At 46.0% G+C, this 21339-nt stretch overlaps 1 protein-coding gene across 2 annotated transcripts in view; it reads right to left on the reverse strand.

Moving 5' to 3' along the window:
* Positions 1–21339, reverse strand: part of AP1AR (adaptor related protein complex 1 associated regulatory protein) — a 391174-nt gene that overhangs the window by 89625 nt on the left and 280210 nt on the right. For both annotated transcript variants that reach the window (XM_069630653.1, XM_069630654.1), the window contains 2 exons: positions 5165–5229; positions 3129–3202 (listed from right to left, as the gene is read on the reverse strand). In XM_069630653.1, coding sequence (XP_069486754.1) covers positions 3129–3202; positions 5165–5229 — 139 coding nt within the window. The remainder of the gene's footprint in view (positions 1–3128; positions 3203–5164; positions 5230–21339) is intronic.

Raw genomic sequence — 21339 nt, forward strand, 5'->3', positions numbered from 1 at the left:
GTGCTGCTAGAAGTGCATTCTATTTCGACCACCGCAGATGAAGGGTGGCGTTCTGCTAACTCTTTTACCCATGCCTTGAAGTTAATTGTTTTCCTTTCCAAAGACCAAGGAGGAGGCAGTCCTTGGAGTAGTAAGAGTATGAGGAGACTGCCGCACCCACTGAGGAGGGTAGTGGGAGATGCGAAAGTAGACAGACCTCATACGGCAAAAGCTTGTATCTTACAACCACGCTTCTGCTGATTGCCTGCATACTGAGAGGCTTTTCCCAAAGCTTCTGTGCTACTGCCAGCACCTCTCTCTGCATAGGAGCATCTGCCCACTCTTGGCCCCTCCAAACCAGCACTGCTGACATGACCCAAGGTTTTTCGTTTGCAGGGTCCCTGTGTGAGGTTTGACAGGAACGCTAGAAGTCTCGTGACTCCTGTGGAAGGCCCTAGCCAACAAGGGAAACTTAATTAGTATTTGCTTGGCCAGATGGATCCGAGTGCACTGGAGCTGGCAGTTGGGGCAGGTAGTGGAGGCATCAACAGAGTAGCCAGAGGCAATGGACTGTACCAAGGGTGTCGACACTAGATGGAAAGGCACAGAGGAAGAGGTTCCCAGACGTGAGGTTGGACCAGCTCCTGTGCCTTTGCAAAGAGCCCAAGCTCCGACAGGGCACATTGTAAGGAAGGCTGCAGCAGCATTTCTCAGATTACATATTGGAAATCGCCTTTCGTGGCTAGAAACTGCATGATCACCTGAAACTTTGCCAGAAAGTGGCCTACCACTTGGGGTTAAGGAGGGTGAAGGGGCAATTGACACGCTGGAGCCCACGAAACCACCAGCCCAAGAACCCATGAAGGAAATTTGCGATCCAAGTGTTTGACTAAACCAAAAAGGCAGGAAATCTGTGGTAGCTCTGCCGTGAGAAGCAGAAAGTTCCTCATCTGTGCCGATCACTGAACCACGGGGGAGAAGGGATCTGTACTCAGAGGAACACACAACTCCTTCCCCAGTCTTTCAAGGATGCCAGAGACATTGACTAAGCAGAAGCAGAGTTCTCCCACACTTTCAAAGGCCTAGCTGCTATTTGGAAAACTTGTGGAGCGGAAAAATGACAGACTCTGATTCCTGCTCGTTTGGTGCATTGCCAGTCATCCTGCGGGCACTGGACTCTTTAGGAAACTCCCGACATGACCATTTTTCTCCTTAGCCCGTTGCATGGAGCGTTGAGCTCTTGGTCATTGTTACATCTTGTACAGGGATCCTCAGAGTGAGCCCTTTGAGTGGGATACTCTGAGGGCAATCAGCTTTAGCCACACTGCAGTGATCCTCTGGCCTTGACCTGGATGTATCGGATTTAGATTCCCACCCACCACCCCAACCCCAGCTTTAAACCCAGAACAGGAATCCCAGGGACTGTTCTGCAAACTTGGGGACCACTAGGATCCTTCCGAAATGAGCGACCCAGTCCATTGGGTGGGGTAGCCTAAAGGAGCGATCGCCACTCACCTGTCACCACATTTTCTTTGTCTAAGAATTCTTGGAAGTACCGAGGAGGGCCAGAGAAGATGTTCTCCCAGTGAAGCAGGCATCTGGTCAGAGACCAAATAGAGAGAGTGATGTAGAGTAACCAAGCCTTCCAGGCAGACGGAGTGAGGATCTGATGAAGGGATCTTTCGGTCACACACTAGGCATGCAACAAAACTGGTTTTACTCAGCAGGAGGCAGATGGAACACGAACTTGCGTGACACCAGAGAAATAATGAGCAAAAAAGGGATTCAAGAAAACAGTCTACACCACGAGCCAAAGAAATAAAAAATGAGGTGTAAAAAGCGCACTGCGCTTCTGCCCTTCCGGTGCAGAGAAAGGGACTGGCTGGGGGTGGCGCATGGAGTGCCGTGGCTGAGTACATGCGCATGCATGCTGGCTCAGCTACGTAGTAACTTTAGAAATCCAGGAAATTTGTTGCTGAGAAATGGTGCCAGTTCTGTCCCTTGTGGATGGGAAGTCCTAAGAGTATAGAGGAAGTGGGACAGGATGTAGGAGTAAGTGCAGCTGATAAGGTGGGCCTACTTGTCTCAACATATAATATTACTAAAGTATTTATTAAGAGGGACATAGCTCCGGGAAGCAATGGAGCTCTTTACAATCATATGGGGAAGAACACGTTAAGGGGAGGAGAGAACGAGGGAGTTGGGAAATAACAGCAGAGGGCAGGCAATTTGGCAGCAAGGGATCTACAAGCAACCAGGGGAGGCAACAGTGGGAAGCAAATCGCCCAATCTGAGATACGGTGGGGAGTTGAGGGTGTGTGGACCAAAGTGTTAGGAAGGGGCCTTTTCCTTGAAGAGGAGGGTCTTGAGCTCTGTTGCAGAAGTCTGATGTGGATGGTTCCATAGACTTGGGGCGTAGACACAGAAGCCCCGTATTCTGGTTCTGTCCTTTCTGCACCAGCAGAGTTCAAGTCTGCATAGTAGTGGTGTAAGAGAACGATGGCTATTGAAACAACTGCCATTATCACTAGCAAACGGTAGCAGGCTCAACGACATGATGATCTAAGTTGCATTTATGCTAGAAATGCCTTAAACGTAAAGCAGTGAACTCTGAATTGCTCTGTGACAAAACATACATATGTTGGATGTGGATGAAAACTCATAATGTATTTAGCACCAGCTGCTACCTTGCCACCATGTAAAAGGAAGTAGAAAGTATATCAAAAGATAAGAGAAACTATATTGCAAATTTAGAACTTTAGAAAGACATCTCTTGTAATGGGTGGTGTAAGAGAAAGAGGGCTCATAGAATCCTCCATTATAGATGCCACACCATAAATGTCCTCAACATGGCACATCGTTATCATTATTAGTTAATGTGCATACTGAGCCACATGCCTCAGAACGCACATAACACTGATGACAGCCATATTTAGCAGCCACAGCAGCCATAATAAATGCACCATTTTTTCCATGCAGCCATACGGGTGCTCTGGTTGTGAAGATCAGTATCCCAATAGTTTGTGATCTTGCTTATCAAATGAAATATTTTAAGCACACACCTTTGTGGTGAGGAATTCATAGAAGAAAATATGTGATTGAGAATGGAAAGAGAATTAAAATACAAATATTCAAATATTTGTACTTACTGCTACTTCGAAATGCTTCATATTGGGATCTCACGTTCCGAAGGTAAGATTCAAAATCTTCTTCTGCCGCCGAACTGTAAAAAGTAAACATGGAATTTAAATATTTCACTTGCTGGTGACACACAAACACTTCATGTAAAAACAAGGGCCTGCCCTGTACTGCAATATAACTAATTGAAGAATGTTGCCTAGAAGCTATTTTGATACACTGAAGGGAATACAGGGTTTCTTTGCCAACACTAGGCATAGTAATGAACCAGTCACATGTTGACCCTCAAAACAAAGTACGCTGAAATGAGGATCCGAATCCCATTCCAGAGTGACTGCTCTGAGCTCCTCCAATAAGCAGTCATGCTTTTCACGCAAAGGATGATTACCTTATTGTGGCAATTTCGGATCCCTCATTTAATTGTCTCAGTTGTTTTAAGAGAATATGTTCGTATTCCCATGGGTCACCTTTCCTGATTAGATTCTTTTTGGAAGTGCTCACACAGCACTGTTCGAAATTGGTGGGAGCTAGGAGCTATTAAGCGCCCATTGGTAGCCTAGTTACCTTGATACCAACAGCTACCAGGAGCTTCGTTTGACTCTCCAGGTCAACTAGTGGCATACAACTATAAATATATGACATTAACTGTGTTTGGCATTTGCATAAGCAAACATTAGGGCACATCCTGGGGATAGTAAAATCACAATTGCTGATTGTCAATGGCCTGAAAAGCATAATTTGAATCTCTTGTGAATATCTCATTTACAGCTCCTCTTGCCCCAGAGGTAGCTACCAGGAGTTTATTTTAGCTCCTTGTGAAACATTTATTTTGATCCCTGTACAATCACCCCCTTTTTCCTCTGAAACCTTCTGTGGTTGCCCCCAGGGCTTCTTTTGCAGGTTATTCTGTTTACCCTCTATTTAGTGTGACAAAGTCTCTGGGTTGGTGCTGATGGCTAGCAGTGCAGTGGCGCCAAGGGCCCAAGACCTCCCTACACTACAGGATGATGGACCTGGAGGAGGTATAAAGGGGAAACTCTTGAGCCCCCACATCTTGAATGAGACCCACTCCCTAGCACCGAACCACCTCCAAGTAGCTTGTGACTGACTGGAAAGCCCTCATAGCTTGGGACAGGGCCAAGAGCCTAACTATCCCAGTAAGCTCTGTCTGAAAGATGTCTTACTATAATCTGGTATGAAGACCACAACTAACAATATTCGATGAACTAAACTTCATCAAAATAGCACTAGCCAGAGGCACTGTGTGAGCCCACCACAATGGCTACTGGCAGCATGGGAATCATTTGCGTTGACCTCCAAATGGTCTGATAAAACATCACATCAAGACCTCAAAGTTTTGTAGATTAAAAAAAAAAAAAGACTCGACACTGAACATATGGGTGTGGAGTAATCAAAAGTATTTTTTTACAGAAAGAAAACAAAGTGAATTATGCAAGAAAAGGTCACAAAACGGTTTCCAAAGAAACAGTTTCCAAAGTGTTTATTCTGTCTTATTAATTTTGTATGTTGGCTAGTTTAGTTTATAGAAAAAAAATATATTAATTCCTCCGAAGAGAGATTTAATTCAGCCACAGCGAACCAAGGCCTTCTGCTGATGCAACATTGCTGTTATCGGAGGACAAAAACACTCAAAGCTTTCAAGTACAAGCGAATATGGCGTCAAAAAAAAAAACTCCAATAAAAATAATCAAACCACATCATAAAACTGTGCTCTAGATAAGAAGTCAAGCTAGCTATGGAACATTCTGTACACACTGAGAACGTCAAGATACTAACAGAGGGTTTATCCATTTATCCAGGGCACGGTACAGGCTTGGTGCATATCTGCATCCTGATGGCACCTTTATTTTTAATTAAATAAATAAAAATACACCACATGATAAACACAATCAAACAAGGGAATCGAAGTAAACTGAAGGATACCACAGTCTCACATAATAAGCTAACATATAACCATATATGTGGGTTTAGGAAAAAAATATTGTGCAAAAAATTATTTAAATACATACAAATGGATACTGCTTACCTTTTTTGGTTTTCTCCAGTGCTGCCAGCTTGCATCCTTTGCTTGAGCCATTGAATCCTATGTTGCTACAAAATATGGTAAATTGGAGTGACATTAGCAAAATTTGGAGCCAAAGCTATCTCATTAAAAACGCAAATGCTCACTATCCAATTTTTACCTACAGAGCCGTTACAAACCGAAATATTTCAATTTAGTTGCAGGTTTGATTTATGCTGAAACATTTTCAATACTTAAATTGCACTAGCTAAACATATGGAAACAATACATGTATAGTATGCTCATGCCCACGTTAGAAGAGATGCTGAACAACCTCTTAAGAAACCAATGCAAGAAAAGGCAACGATTGTGGAAAAGCGGCACTGAATTGATGTGACCTAATGTGCTAACGATATGTGAATGCAGATCAGACTATCTCGATTTCCGAAAAGTCGACTGCCATAATAGGGAGTCAAAAATAATGTTTAAAAAAATGTAGAATGCATTTGATCTGAATTTCGCTTTGTGTGCGAACTGTATTTGCATCAAAAATAGAAAATTGTAATTTTATAATGGATCTATTCCCAGGGTTAAAGTGCTCCTGGTACCCCCACCTCCACCCAGTGCTCACCCAAATGTCTTATTTTCTGGACAATTGTCTTACTTTTATTCTACTACTTTCCACTTCAATTTCCCCCGGGCCCACATAGACGACTCCTGTTGTATTCTCTCTTATGTCACTTCTGTGGTCCGATCATTTTATTTCATTCTGTTTATTTCCACTTTCTGACCCCATCATTTGTGCTCTTTCCTGCCTGACCCCAGAATTCCCGGTTTCTGTACCATATCTCACAACCGTTGTACCTAAACACGGACCCTGCACTGGGCGTAGACGGTTAGTTTGCCCCTTCACTTTCCAATTGCCTCATCCATTCCTGCAATCAAAGTTTCCGTTCCTAGTACCTTCCCTGCCCTTCTTTGTGCAGTTTCATTAGTGTGGCCCCTTTGGTATATATATTGTTTAACGTAAGGTATGCGTGTTTTTAGAAGTGAGGGCCAGGGGTGTCGCTAAGTCTGGAAAATATCCGGGGCTAAATTAATGTCTGGACAGTGGGGAATCGGGCCTCGCTAGTCTTTTGGTTGTAGTCCCTGAGCTTCTATCCGGGGCTACAACCAAAAGACTCAGGGTTATAGCCCACCCCTAGCAACGCCGCTGGTGGTGAGGGCTAGAACACAGCTAGCATCTCCAGTGTCCAGGACGGGGGTCACACATCAATTTACACAGGGCGACATGGCCACTGATGGACATCAATATCCCCATTTTCACTGTGTCTCGAACAGACATTACCCGCCTACCATAATAAAAACCAAATTTGCCAGAACCATGCTCGTGGCACGCACTAACGCTACTCTGCTCAATACAACCCACTTGAATATTAAAATAAAATTTAACACTACTGTTCTTTAATTTTCAAACTTATTTTGAATGCGTTTTGAGCAATATTCATCATACAAATTACAGCAAATATATCCCCACACCTCACCCACATCACCTGACAGTCCTTGACATTTCTGTCTCATCCGCCTCAGGGAGAATTTCTATACTTTTATTTTTCATCCATTATCCTTCCACCCTTACAATACCTTCTCTATCTTGCGAGCCCAGCCCATGCTTCTAAAGAGTACCACATCCAACAACTTTGTTCTAGCCATTCCTTCCTCCAAAACCTCTTAGGTCAGGGCTTCCCAATTTCAACACATCATAGCTAGGTCTCCTACTGCCAACATACATGAGCAACAATTTTGTGTACGGAGAAGCCTTGCCTGCCCAAACCCGCAACAGGGCCATGTTGGTGTCAGGCTCTACCATCTACTCCACCATGCTTGAGTGTTACCTAAAGATTTGGCCCCAGTGATCATCATACGTACGGTCCCACATTGCATGGGAAAAGGAAATAGTCACCCTCTTGCAGCTGCCACTGGCCATGGATAACAAGGGTTCATAGGCCAGGTTGTAAAGTTAAAGGGTCTTTATTACACAACACAAATATGCCAAGGGGTTGGGGGTCTGAAAAGTCTATGAATGAATCATTTGTTAGAGGACTGTAGCTGATCAGTCATTCCCTCTCTTTTCCTTTACTCTCTGCCAGCGAATGATCAAACAGTCACTCTCAGCCTTTGGGATTGAAGTGCCCCTACCTCAGGGCTTCTTTTTTAACTCTTGTAGTCAGAAGCTTTGTCTTTAATCAAACTTGTCAGTAAGTCAAGCTTTCGTCACTGCTTCTGGTTTGCAGGGCCCTGTGGACGTGGGCCAGCTGTCAGGCTTCTGGTGATTTTAGGCAAGTCCACATTGGGCCCAGGGATTGCCAAAACTCTCTAGCAGTCTCCACCAGCACTTTTTGTCACAATGGTTCTAGAAGGCTCCTGCTCCTTATCTCGTGCACTAACTCCTGCTCTATGACTGTCTCAATTTACCCCAGTCTTTTACTCAGTCTAATTAACCACCTTCTGCTCACCACCGCCTAACCATCTCCTCACTACAGTCTCCAACTCCCTACGCCTCCAGCTTCGGACTCCCACACCTCCCCATGTGAGGTGCCATCGTTTCTATACAGGCACGTGTGAATCTGGCTTGCTGGTGCCTGCGTGAGTGTATGCTGCCGCCACGTGCTTTCTCTGCAGAAACCATCTAGCAAATTCTCATCAGTCTGCCCACAGAGGCTTCCATGGGTGCCCTTGGAAAGACACTCAGTTTCAAGTGCTGAACTGTCCCAAGTTGAGAGGGAAGTTTCTCTTCATGAACGGGCAAGGGGTTCCCCGACAGCAAGGGTATACTTAAGTGGTTGGAATCACCCACCATATTGTCCTTGGTAGGTTTTATATACATTAATTTGAATTATTGTTTTGTGCTGGCCCTACCCAGAGGGACTCAGAGCACGTAACATGGTTCAAATATTGAAAAGGAGGGAGTTGAAAAAAAGTTACAAAATGTTTTCAGAAAAGCACAAGAAGATTAGGATAAACAAGTGATCACAGTGGAGGATGGCAGGGTTATGTGTGGGGAAACGGGTATGTTTTGCGGCTCTTTCTGAAAGTCGTGATGGAGGATGCAGTGCGTATGCGAAGAGCTAGGATGTTCCATGCCCTTAGTGCCCAGTGGGCAAATGCTTGTTGCTATGTGCATGCGAGTTTGCAGTGTGGAATGTGTGGAAGGTTTTGGCTGGCTTGTCTGATGTTTGATGGGGTAATGGGTTTGATTTTGTCAAAGGTAAATTGGAGTTTGAGGTGGATGGCTTTGAACACAATGCATAGTCCTTTGAAAGCAATGCTCTGAGGTTTGGAGAGCCAGTGGAGCTGGGAAAGAGCGTGGGTGATGTGTGAATGTTTGGCTAGGTGGAGGATGAGTCTGGCTGCAGCATTTTGTTTAGCTTGCAGGGGTGCAAGGGTGTTGTTGAGGAGTCCAGTGAGGAGAGCATTTCCATAGACCATCTTAGAGAGAACCAGGGCTTGGACTGCATTGTGAGAGTCATCGGGAGGAAGGATGGTTCTGATTTTGCATAGGAGGTGTAGTTGTAGATCTCAAGTTTTGGTGACAGCAGCTATGTGGTGTGTGAAGGAAAGGTCAGGGTCAATGGTGAAGCCATGGGGTTTAATCGGTGTGGAGAGGGATAGGTGTGGGTTGTTTGTGGTGAGTTCCGAGATCCAGGAGGTGAGGTTGGTTTGTGCCCTCTGGAGCAGATAGACGAGGAGGAATTCTGTTTTGGAAGGGTTGAGTTTCAGGAAGTGGGTGGCCATCCAGTTGGTGATGGTGGAGAGACAGCTTTTAGGGTTTGGATTTGGGATGACATTTGGAAGTATATTTGTGTGTCACCTGTGTATTGGTGGAAATGTATCTTGTGTTTGCAAAGGGTCTATCCAACAGATTCATCATATAGGTTGAAGAGGAGTGGAAATAGGGAGGAGTCTTGTGGGACCCCATAACTGATAGGGGTGGGGTCTGATCGATAAAGGCAGAATGGAGACCAAGTGTGTCCGGTCAGTGATAATGTAGGTGAACCAGTTGAGTACGGTGACAGAGAGGTTCCAGATTCCCCAAACCCACTCCACATTTCACTGTAACATTCCCCAGTCATTTCTATGAGACTAATACATGTGGCAGCATATAACAATACCTAACAAAACAGATAACAATATATAACACAGGTGAGAGACAGGAGTTGATTATGCCGAGCCAGCGGGGAGCTATGGTGGTTATACAATTGGATGCAGCTTCAGGTGGGCATGCATCATCCATGAAGTGTGCAGATTTTGTTTTGGCAGTGACTGGTGATGATGGGGTGGAATGTGTCCCATGAGTTGGAATGTTTTGTAAGTGGGGGGTGTGAGTGGGAGAGCCAATGGGAGGGCTGTCGTGATGTGTATTTTGGGGATGAAGTAGTTCAAGACCGAGTTGCATACTGCAGTGGATGGGGGTGCGGAAGGTTTGGATGGTAGTTTAGAGAGGGACTTGACAATGTTGAATAGTTTCTGGGTACAATTGGTGGCGGATTAGCGTTCTTGGAAGCAGAGGGTGACTTTGGCATTGCATATAGTGGTTTTATATTTGTTGCAGCAGTGTCTGAGGGGTGCCCTGGTTGAGCCATGGGTTCTTTTGACAGGCTCTTTCTAGGTGTCTGGCTTCCTGCTTGATATAGAGGAGGGAACTGTTGAACCATGGTTTGTGGTGGTTGAATTGGTGTTTTTGTAATTTGAGGGGTGCATTTTTGTCGAGTTCCTATGTGATGGTGTATTGGTGAAGTAGGATGGAGGAATGTGTGTGTGGGAATGGGGAGTGGTTTGGGTGGTGCTATGTCTGTAATGGCTGGGTGTGGCTGGGGATATGTGGCAGCTGGTGGGCTTTTGTGTGGCAGCGTGAGCGTGGGATAGGGAAGTGGTCAGACCATGATACCCAGATTAGATAATCCACTGAGACATGAATTTTGCTTGCAAACAAAAGGTCCAAGGTGTTGCCAGCAATGTGTGTGGGATAGGTGAGTTGTGCGAGGTCAAAAGGGGCCAGTGGAGCGAGGATAGTGTTTAGTATGGTATTGGTGTCTGGAAGGGAACTACCTGGGTTGAAGTCGCCATGGTAGATATTGTTGAGATGTGGTTGTTAGTAGTGAAGTCAGTCCAGTCAGTGTGGAAGGTGGGATTGGGTGTAGGAGGGCGATAAAGGAAAAAGAGAAAGGTGGGGGGTGTGTGTTATGAGGGGGAACAAGTGAGAGAATCTTTCAAAGGATGTATATGCAGGTGTGTGGGATTACTAAGTTTGAGTGTGTCTTTATATATGATGGCAATGCCACCACCTTGTTTGCTTGGGCGGTCTCTGTGGTGGAAGAGATAGTGCAGGGAGGAATAATAGGTGTGTGGTGGGGTTTGAGCCATATTTCTGTATGGAAGAGTATATCTGGGGAGTGTGTGGTAATGAGTTCATCAATTTCATGTGTGTTAGCAGGTGCAGAGTGGCAGTTGAGAAGAATGCTGGTGTACGCATTTCGTTTATTTTAGTTAAGTGTTGGAGTTTGATTTGAATGTTTTTGTACAGTATGCAGGGCATTTTTGTGGCAAACGAGGGATAACAGGGAACACAGAATGAAATAGAGAAGTCTATATCAGCACCCCTTTGCTCGGCCTTCTCTTGCCCATTCCCTGCAATGCCTTTTGTTATTTTGTCCCCCAGCATTATAAGTGAGGCTTTAGGATCCTGGCAAACGTGAAGTGAGGTAGTGTTTTTGGGTTAGTATTGGGGCTGCTACAGGTCTTGTCCCTGGGTGTAGCTCTGAGGCTGGTGATACACTGGGGGGCCCCGAGGAGCCCAGAAAATCCTCCATATTCTTCTTCAAGGTTCTGTATTACAGAGAAAGTGGTGACACTCCACCCCCACAGTGTTAGGAAAGATTTCTTTTTTAGCATCTTTCCCTCAATATTCTATGGACCCCCACACTTTTAGCTGTTTCTGCCATTTCTGCGCTCCTCAGTTTCCTTCATCCATCCTGTCTGTGCGTTGGTGACCGGTTTCGCAATGTCCCCAACACCTCCCGACTTCTGCCTGTCAGGTAATGGCATGTTGTCCTCCACAAAGGTGGCAGCCTCTTCCGGGAAGGTAAAAAATAGGTTTCATTATTGTGCTGTAAATGTAGTCTGGCTGGATACAACATTGCGTAAGGTTCTGAGCGCTCACGCAGCATTTTCTTAACACCTGCAAATGATCGTCGTTCTTGCTGGACCGCCAGGGTGTAGTCTGAAAACATTGTATCACGTTGGAGCCCATCTTCAATTCTTGTTTATCCCTCGCAGCACGTAGTACTAGATCCCTATCCATGTAGTTCATCGGTCTGGCTATGATAGGCCTCGGATAGGTGCCTGGTTTTGGATGGGGTACAAGTGTCCTTGCGCTTTCAATGACAAACATAGGTGACCAGCTCCGGTCTTCGAGCAGTTCTTTGCGCAGTCCTTCAACGGCGATCTCCATCGGGCCCTTGAGTGCATCCTCCGGCACCCCGACTATGCGTACATTATTGCGGCGGGATATCGCTTCCAGGTCTTCACATTTCAGATTTACTGTTCCCAGATCCTTGGCCATATCAGTCACATTATTTTTCACAGTGTTTCAAGCATGTCCTTCGTCGTGCTGATCCTTGATTCACCCTCAGTTATGCGTGCAGTGGCTTTCTCGAGTTGGTTCCTGATTGATGCAACATTGGAATTGATCCTGTCAAGCTTATCATTCAGGGCGGCAAAGCCTTGTTGCATCGATGCAAAGACCGCTTCTAGGTCCATGGTGGTTGATGTGGTAGGTGGGGTTGGAGGCATGGTTTATTCAGGGCCAGTGTTACTCACAGTGTCCGTCTTAGTGAACAATGTTGTAAACCTATCAATGGCTCCTTTTTTCTTGGATGCTGCCCCTTTGGGCATCCTACTCTGCTACGCTGTTATTCCCTTGCTGTACGCGCTGTTCCTTGTGGCAGCAAAGATTTGCGGATGCCTCTGCAATTGCGTACCTCGCCTCCTGGTGTAGATAGGGCTAGACAATTCGTACGGTGTCTGTGACTTCTGCGTCATGTGTGTCCAGAATTGTGACTCCACTTTTCAGTGTTGCCTGTTTGGCCAAGTCAGGGTTATGCCTCCGCTGTTCGAAGATCCCCTGTGGTATCCCCCAGAGATGCAACTAATCCTCTGCCATCAATGTGGAGTGTCACATGCCATGTACTGCCTCGGTGCAGCGCAAGCCCTGCTTTCGTATGTTTGTATGCGCCGGCGTCTCTGCCCGTTCATGGTGCTAAGTATATGACTCTTTAGGAGTCAGTCGCCGTGGTCTTGTGTCTCCTTGCTTCCCTGCACTCTGGGGCGATGTGGTGAGCTTCTAGGGGTGCAGCGTGTCTATGGGCCAACGCTGTCCAGGGCGCAGTCCCTGTTCAGTGATTTGTATGTTTGTATTTATAAAATGTTTAAATGGCGCTTTACGCCAAAGCGCTTTACAAGAGGACAATATAGAATACAATAAGCATTGCAACAATATGTGAATCAAGTAACAGAAAACATTACATGCAACAAATTACAACAATTAACATGAGTGCTGTGGTATAGCATGAAAAGTGTAGGGTTGAAGTGAGAGAAGCGACAGTAAGGTGTAAGCATGGGTAGGGGAATCAAAATACGAGAGAGAGGTAGTGGAGGTCAGGGTGGGGATTGGAGGAGATAGGATTTTAGAGAAGTGCGGAAGGAGGGGTAGGAGGAGATAGAGCGGATAGAGAGAGGGAGGCGGTTCCAGTGGAAAAGAGCAAGTAGTTTGAAAGAACGGAAGCAGGATGGGGTACAGGGTAGTGGAAGAGAAGTGAGTAGGAAGTAGGAAGTGATTGTTCTACGGGGGTTGTGGATGTCAGTTCTGTTCTGCTTCGTTCATTGTTTAATGGCTGTAATACTCTTTTCCGAATCCCGGATGTGTGGGGAGGCTCACCTCATTTTATGCTTGAGTGTGTGCCTCTAATTTGTTTCATTCCGGCTCCCTTCGTGGCTGTGGCGTGATGGCTGATCCAGTATCACCTGGGATATGTGGCCTTGATAGAAGCCTGCAATGTCTATGTGTTAACTTTGTAACCGCACTCTCCCGCTCAGCCGCCCTGTGTTCTTTGTGGATTATGGATGCGATACATTGATGGCTCCACCCCCGTTGTCAGACAGTCACTGCGGGTCGCAATATTAAAGTTTACAGTTAAGCCTCAGGTTAGGCGGGTCGTGGGTCGTTTACGGCTATGGATGATTTCTGGTTAGTCATGCAGCCCACTACGTACTCCGTTCATACTGTTGATATTAACCTGCTTTGTGGCTTACCGTGCGAGTGGCTTTGTGGTGAATGCGGTTCTAGTGCCACGGTTGTTGGTGTTAGCAGGGGATGCGTTGCCGCTTCTCCTTTGCTCTTTTGAATCGTCCTCTGGGGTGATCCAAATAATGGCTCTGTCGGGGTCTGCCTCGGCGGGCTGGTGCGTATGCCGGCGCTCTGTTTCTCTCACTGGAGTGCCAGCTTGCATCTCAGTGTGCCGGGGGTCAACTTCCCTTTGCCCCGGAATGACTGCTTTCTGTTTCGGGCCTCCGTGTCCTGCCCGCAGGAGCGGAGGCGAGATGGGGCCGCGGTCTGTATGACTGAATTCACTCCACTGCCCGTGGCTGCTCGGTTGTTCATGGTCCACGTGGTTCCCAGGGCTCTCCTGGTGGGCCGCACAGGGCTATGTAGATCACACGGGATATCTGCGGTTGTACCGCACCGTTTCTTGCAATTTTTCACGTGCAGATAGCTGGCATCTTCTTCCACGGTCACAGTTGTTTCTGATGGTAACCGGGTGAATTTTGCCAAGTTGTCAACCCCGGTCCTTAGTGTGCCTACGGAGCTTGCACTCAATGCTACATTCAGCAGTGTGCGCAACAGCGCCTCCCAAATAGAAAAAGTTTTAAAAGAAAACAAACTTTACAGGATGGGTGTGGATTTACTAAGCTGTGTCTAGGGCTATTTCAGTAAATCCCCTGCTGTTTGAAAAACTACTGGCGTTGATCATCAAGAAAAATCCTCTGTGCATGGAATGAGGTCCATTAAGTGGTATTTAAATAATATTATGTTGCATCAATATTACTGTCTCAAAGTGCTTTTAAAAATGAACACATTTTGAGGGCGTGGCTTGGTGCCAATGGGGTAGGACATTTATCTGGGGCAGCTCTTCCTGGCGGATGCCGTTCCACACACTCAATACCAATAAAGCAGACAAAGGTCTCCAGGGGCCAGAGAGGGTGCGGAGTTTGGGGGGATAGAAGAAGGTCCCATGCACTACACTACAACAATTGCGGGGCTTCTGGGTGCCCAAAGGTGAAGAGGCCAGCAAAATATGGAAGAGTGTGGTGCACCTGCGCTCAAAAAATGGCTGATTCTCTGTCTTGTCTTGATAATGTTTTGATATAAAGCTGTTGGAGAAAGTACTCAGAATTGTCACATTTAACCACTGGTCCATTTTGTGATGGTTTACTGGTTTCTCCATTAAAATGTTGAGGTGGGCTATTATAGAAAGCATTGGGAATCTTTCTGCTGGAAAATTTCTCCCAGGACAAGAGAGTAGTTCTGCTTTTAGGTTTCAAGTGCATTTTCAGATCACTGGCATTCATTCCAGGGCTTATCGACTGGGTTATTCTTTACAGATCATACTCTTAACTGCATATTTTGCTGGACTATTTAATCTAGTCTTGGTTTAAGAAAGCCAATACCAGTCACCAAGTTGGTGTTTGGCAAACTTTCTGGAAGAAATTGTATTTTTGAGATGTCCCTTTCCCTGATCTATATCTTAATATGCATCAAGGACCCACTGTTTAGCCTCATAAGCCACATGCTACCATACTTAACTTGCATCAATAGGCCTACCTGTGGTGATATATGACAGGTACAGACAAATTTGATGAATGCTTTTCCTACAGCTACAGTTTTTCAGCTGCAATTGAGATTGAGGGGTGAGTGCTATTGAGGGTAATCCTGTGGAAGTTCCTGGATCTTTCTACGAAGACCGATTTACTCATTCCTTAATGCATTTTAGAAACATTTGAGAAGCAAAAGAAACCGATCCAAAGACCAGTCCTGGCAAGGCCACAATGTGCTTCAAGGTCTGGGTAATATTTTGTTGGCCCTCAATGTCTTTGCAAAGTCTTAAAGACCACTGGAAAGGATGAAAAGACATACACGTTTCCAATCCAATTGTTAAGAGCAGCATTCTCTTCGGGCCCCAACTGACGTGTCGTTTCTTGCCAAATTATTACATTAGAAGAAACAATGCCATCTGTCACAGGTGGCTGCTACTGAAAACAGACACCCTTGGGGCCTGATTCATGGAAGTGTTTCATAATGGCGCAATCCCATAGGAAAATGTTCCATGAATCAGGCATTTGATATCAACACTTATTCAGTATGGAACAGGGCTAGCTTGGAGTAGGACTTACCGGGTATAGGCAGATTTGACCATCAAAAAATGGTCGCAATGACCAAAACTTCTAAAAATGCTACCACCAAAGGTTCGAACCTTTGGTGGTAGCATTGTAAAAAAAAAAAAAAACATGGGCTGCGTGGTGTCATCCGCATCTCCCCGCTCACTACACTTCATGGTAGAGTGAGCGGGGGACACCCGTTTCAGCCTTCCATTTCATTTCCGTTATAAGAAATATAAAAAAGGACCCAGTGGCGCTGGTTCCTGATCACGGAAGTGAAAGGGAACTGGCGCTGCAGGAACACAGCGTGAAGATGAAGGTAAGTGGGGTTTGTTTATGTTGGGGGTGTGCTGACAGTGCGGGTGGGGGGTGTTATGGGTGTGTTGTGTGTGGGTGTGAGTATGTATGTGTGTTCGCATGAGAAAGGTGCAAACTTTTCGTAGTTCGCACCTTTCTCATGCGAACGTTTTGGCCGCGGTAGTTTCTACCGTGGCCAAATCACTTAGATTCGACTTACCGGATGGGTAGGCAACTCAATAGAGGCAATTCTAAGCAAAACTGTTCTATCTAGTTATCAAAATTCATGGGAGCCTGCCAAGGTCACTCAAAGACACAGTTTGTACAGTGTCACCACAAACTTATTTCACAAGTATATCTCCTGCATATTGACTTGCAAGTCTTTCTCCTGGCTGTGGTGTGACCATAGTAATGAGTCGGACTTCGTCTCTAGCTTTGGTGTGGTCTAGATCTGTGTTTTGGCACCAACTTTCAGGAAAAGGCGATGTCCTCTTAAGATCTGCTTGGACAAGCCCTGTTTGGAACCCATCTAGGGTTTTCTACCTGGTTAGTGCAGGTAGTTATTCCCTTTAATAACGTTTACTTTCAGGCCAGATTTACTCCTCACCTACATGGGGTCTCAAAGTTAGCAAGGCTTCTTTATTTGTGCTGGTGGTCTCGTAATTTCTAACAAGGTCTGTGCTAGAGCTGGCAGTAGTCTTCGCTCTTAGTGTTTAGGGAACGAAGATCAGGGCCCTGCCATTCGTTGGGACAGTTTCTCAGCAGGCCTCTCACCACCTGTCCTTTCAACCTGGCTTTATATAGGCTCTTGCTCCACTTGCTCCGTCAACCCCATTTCTTAATAAGTGACTCTGGTTGCCTGGCTTGGCCAACATGGATTCTGCTCTACGGATCCTCCTTGCTGTCTTCAACTGATTTGCAGGTCTCCTTCCCCACTAACTTTGTGCATCAGGATTGGCCCCGTCTCAAAGATTCCACCTTCCCCACTACTGTGCGTTTGCCTGCAGGTGTTGAGCATTTCTAATGAACAAGGATAGGCCCGTGCCAAGGTCTCTAGTGGCCCAAGTTACAAATATGTCCACCATGTTGTTATCAACCATGTTAACATATCAGACAGTGGACCCAGAGCTTTGGCTTTCCTGCATGCGAGTATCTCTCCTCTACTGGCCTCCGAGTGGTTGCATTGAGCAGGAGTAGCAGCCACTTGTGATTTTTAGAATTTTCTATATGTGACAATCTGGCCTTGCCACGCAAGGATAGGAACCCCTCTCAGCCTTGGGTTCTAGGGCTACCAGGGTGGAAGCCAGAGCCAGTCCTATCCCAGAGGGAGTCAGTGGCAATTGAGAGGGGCCCCAATTCCTGTCCCCATCCCTTATTGCAGGCAACCACAAGCGACAGAAACCATGGCGCATCACCCACAAGAGCATAACCCATCAGAGCCCCCAGACCGGACATTGCAGTGGCTAGAGTGCTCTGTGCCGCAAGAAGACAGAACCAACAAGTGGACAGACTGAAGATCTGTGCAGCCTAGTTGAATGTGGAGCACCACTAAGAGTCAAAAGCAGAACATGTTGCACTCTGGCATAGGGGAGGGTAGTAGTGGCGGTGTGGAGAGGTGAGAGTGATAGAGTTTAGGAGGAAGTAACATCAAATGGTGGAGGTAGATTGTAGGCGAGAGAGAAAGGGAAAAAGGGAGAGGGAAAGAGCAAGAGAAGGAGAGAAAGGCATACAAGGTGAGAGTAGATTGTGTGCACTTGGGGAGAAGAATGTTGCAGTAATAAAGGAAAATATCACTAAGCAACACGGAAAGGAACATCGGGGTGAGAGGAAGAAGTCAAAGTGGGGGGTTGAGGCACATCCTAAAATCCCAGTAGAACCAACAACATTGGTATGTAGGTCCAGCTTAGATAGTCCTGGAGGGGGCTTATATCGATAAGGTGATTGTCTTTTGGCCCTCATTGACAACCAGTTAGAAAATAGATAGTAGGGGTCAATACGCTCAAAATACTAACCTGGGGAATTAGGACGCCTAGGTTAGGGGGACAGCCCTAGAACCCTGCCTAAATATTCAATAAAAACCATTGACCCATTTCTGGGAGTTGGAGTGTGCTTTAGGCTACCTTTGACAGCTCTGTTCAGATCCGGGTCAGCGTCCAAGGATGAGCTTGCATACCCAGCACGCTCTGATCTTCCACTGCTGCTCCACGTATGAGCCCACAGCCCTGTGCCAGGGAATATGAAAAATAACAGGCTATTGCTGGCTCTGAAACACACTGGACTGGGGTTCGATTTCCCCATAGTTTCCAGCCCGGCTTTGGGTACAAAGATGCAACCTTGTTTTACCCCAAAAATGAAGTTTATTCCCCCCCCCCCCCGACGTACTTGAGGTCGGTCTACTCTTCCGCCTTATACTGCCGACAGGCAGCGCATTACAGAGGCTCCTCCTGGCCCTAGAGTTTGAGCATTCCTCCATGGGTAACAAACAATGGACCATCATCAATTAATTACTGATGCAAAATCCCTTACAATACTTGATGTGCTAGTTCCGTTCATGTGCAGCATGGTAGTATCTGCAAAGACTGGCCAACTCCAGTTTGACCATTTTCTAGAGTGACCTGAAACTATAAACAACTGGTTGGAAAGAGCCATTTGGCAACACTTGGCTTCAGACACCATGTGAATAAGCTCCATTCAGTTTCTTCAAGGAAAGACGAGTGAAATCGATGTTAGTTGCAAAGGAATCGCTTTTGGTAAAAGAAGTTGGTAGGTCAGTGCCTAAACATTTCTGCATCAACTAAGGTTTCTCCATTTGCAGACGCTTGCAGTGGCTCTTACAACAGTTGTCACAAGAGTTAGTGTAGATGGGCATCTGAGGAGATAAGTGTCTGGAAAGAAGACCAAAGCAGGAGATTATTTTTGAGACAAGCAAGAAAAAAAAAAACATCAACTGCATTTTCCTGTACATTGGATATTTCATCGGCTGGGAAGAGAGTTGAAGTTGTGGTTCTCGGATTCCCAACCTGTCACAGGAAAATACCTAGGTGCCCAGTTTGAGTGAAGCCAACTAGAAGATGCCTTGAACTTGCTGCTCATGGGTGCCTTGGATCTGGCTTCTCATGGGTGGTTCTTTGGTGCGGGAGGGAAAAAACGCCACATAAAACAAAAAAGCACATGGAGGATCAATGATAACAGGAAAGTGGGCGTCAAGATGCTAAAATGTAAACAGATCAAGATGATGGCCCAATACATTTATTCATGTCTTTTTTATTGGTGATTTGCAAACACACTGAGAAAAACAGCCACTCTCTAGTGCTAAAGAGGAAAAATGTAGTTTGGGTTTTGAAGGCGGGGGGGGGGGGGGAATGGGAGGGAGAATCAAGGAAGAGGAGGAAAGGGGCAGAAGGGTTTGATTGGTAACTGCCTTGGATCATTCCAGACTAGTTAAATACAAGGGAAAACAGAAGTGCAGTTAACAAATGTAACAGAATTACAAATAGAAATGCAGCATAAGGAAGCGCATTACAAAGAAGGGCAAGGTCCAGGCTTTGAGGGCAGAGGGCATTTAGGAGTCAAGGAATTTCTTGAGCAAATGAATCTTGAAAGTTTTTCTGAAATGTGTGCGATTTCTTTATTCCTGAGGGCATCTGGAAGGATTTTCCCTGGCTATGCGCCTGCAGTTTTCCGCATCCCATCACTTCCATCTGAACTGATCTGTGACAAGAGTATTGGAAGAAAATGGATCTTAGCAGTCTGGGAGGTCCGCAATTTCTCATTTTCTTCCTCAGGTAATCGGACTAGATTTCCAATATGCCTGATGGATAAAGAACGACTTGAAGATTATGCAGACTTCTGCAGTTGCCAGTGTAGAGTATTGAATGCTGGTGTAATAAGGTTTCTAAGTCTCAAACCAAAGATCAGCCTGGCTGCCTTACTTCGCATTAGTTGGATCTGGTGGAGAAGGTATTTGGTAAGCCCAAATAGAGAACGTTACAGTAATTCAACCTTCACAGATCCAAGGGTCTCTTCACTTCTCACTTCATGAGCAGCATTTAGAAAAGGGAGCATGCGTCGGTCCTCTGGCTCCCAACTCTCTGCAGGTCGAACGTTTCTCCAAGCATAGAGTGAGTAGTAGATCCCTCTCCTTGGCTGGCTCCTCCCTCTGGAACTGCTTCCTTCCTACCCCTCAGACTTGAGCAGGGTCTTCTTAACTTACGGAAACTTCTCAAGACTTTCCTTTTGTCCCCTTCTTTCCCTCTCCTCCTCCTGTGCTACCTCACCCTCTCTCACTGTGACTGCGGCCAGGTCCCTTCAGAGTCATGCAAGGGCCAGACCACCACCCCATCAGTCCCCCCAGCATCCCTTGCCAGCACTTGCCCTCAGGCACCCTTTCACGGATTAGCCCAACCTGGTCCTCCCTGTCCACCAATCACTCACCCTCCCTCCCACCCACTTCCCCCTGGTACTTGCTGTCTTGGCCCGCCCAGCACTTGCCCACCCCCACCCTTGAGGGCACCCCATTCCTGCACTTCTCGCTCTGCCCCCATTCCCTATGCACTTATCTCCATTTTCATGCACGGTGGGATTGTCACAAGGCCAATATAACTTTTTGTTTTTTTGCTCTACTTTGTTAGTCCATGTTCCCCACCCCCCATCTTGTCTTGTGGCGCCTCGGAACACTTTGTGTATAGGTGCCATACAATTGTCCAATGAAAAATAAATAAAAACCTTTGCAAGTGCAGGGGAGATTTTCTGATAGGTCTTGGATCTGAGGAGAGAAAGCAGCATCAAAGGCATCCGAGCAGTCCAGCAAGTGAAGGATGGCAGGTAAATTGTTATCTAGAAGTGAAGGAGTTCACTCATGAACAGTATACTGGATTTGGTACCTCCGGATGGGCCGAACTCTACTTGGTGTTCATGAAGACGTCCATGAGATACACAATAGCCCATAAGCTTCTAACTGGCCATTTTCTCAATGAAAAGTGTGTGTTCTATGGGTCTGTAATTTTCCTGGATGTCCAGATCTGTAAATGGTTACTTTTGTAGCAGGGAATAGAGTCCTTCTGAGAGAGTGACAAAAAAGATTTTGGTAAAGGAACTGTTTACCAGGTGGAGAAGCAATGGAGCCAAGCTGTTGTTGCTAGCTTTGATGGTTGATGATGGGCAAGGAAAAACCTGATCCAAAGAGACCCTCATTTTAGAGACTGTTTTGGCAATCTCTACAAGCATGATTACTTGCATGTTGAAAACAGACTGAATAGTGAAGGTTCAATGGGAGTGGAACAGAGGATCTTATGTAACAAGCAATTTTGGACTGAACAAACATGACTGATGACAGAGGCAGGTGGTCATCAAAGTAAACAAAGTTCCACTTATTTTTGGTTCAATCACCATTTGTAAACCGATAAGGC

This window comes from Ambystoma mexicanum, chromosome 6q, assembly GCF_040938575.1.
Source record: "Ambystoma mexicanum isolate Mex_15411 chromosome 6q, UKY_AmexF1_1, whole genome shotgun sequence".
In the NCBI taxonomy this organism is placed as follows: domain Eukaryota; kingdom Metazoa; phylum Chordata; class Amphibia; order Caudata; family Ambystomatidae; genus Ambystoma; species Ambystoma mexicanum.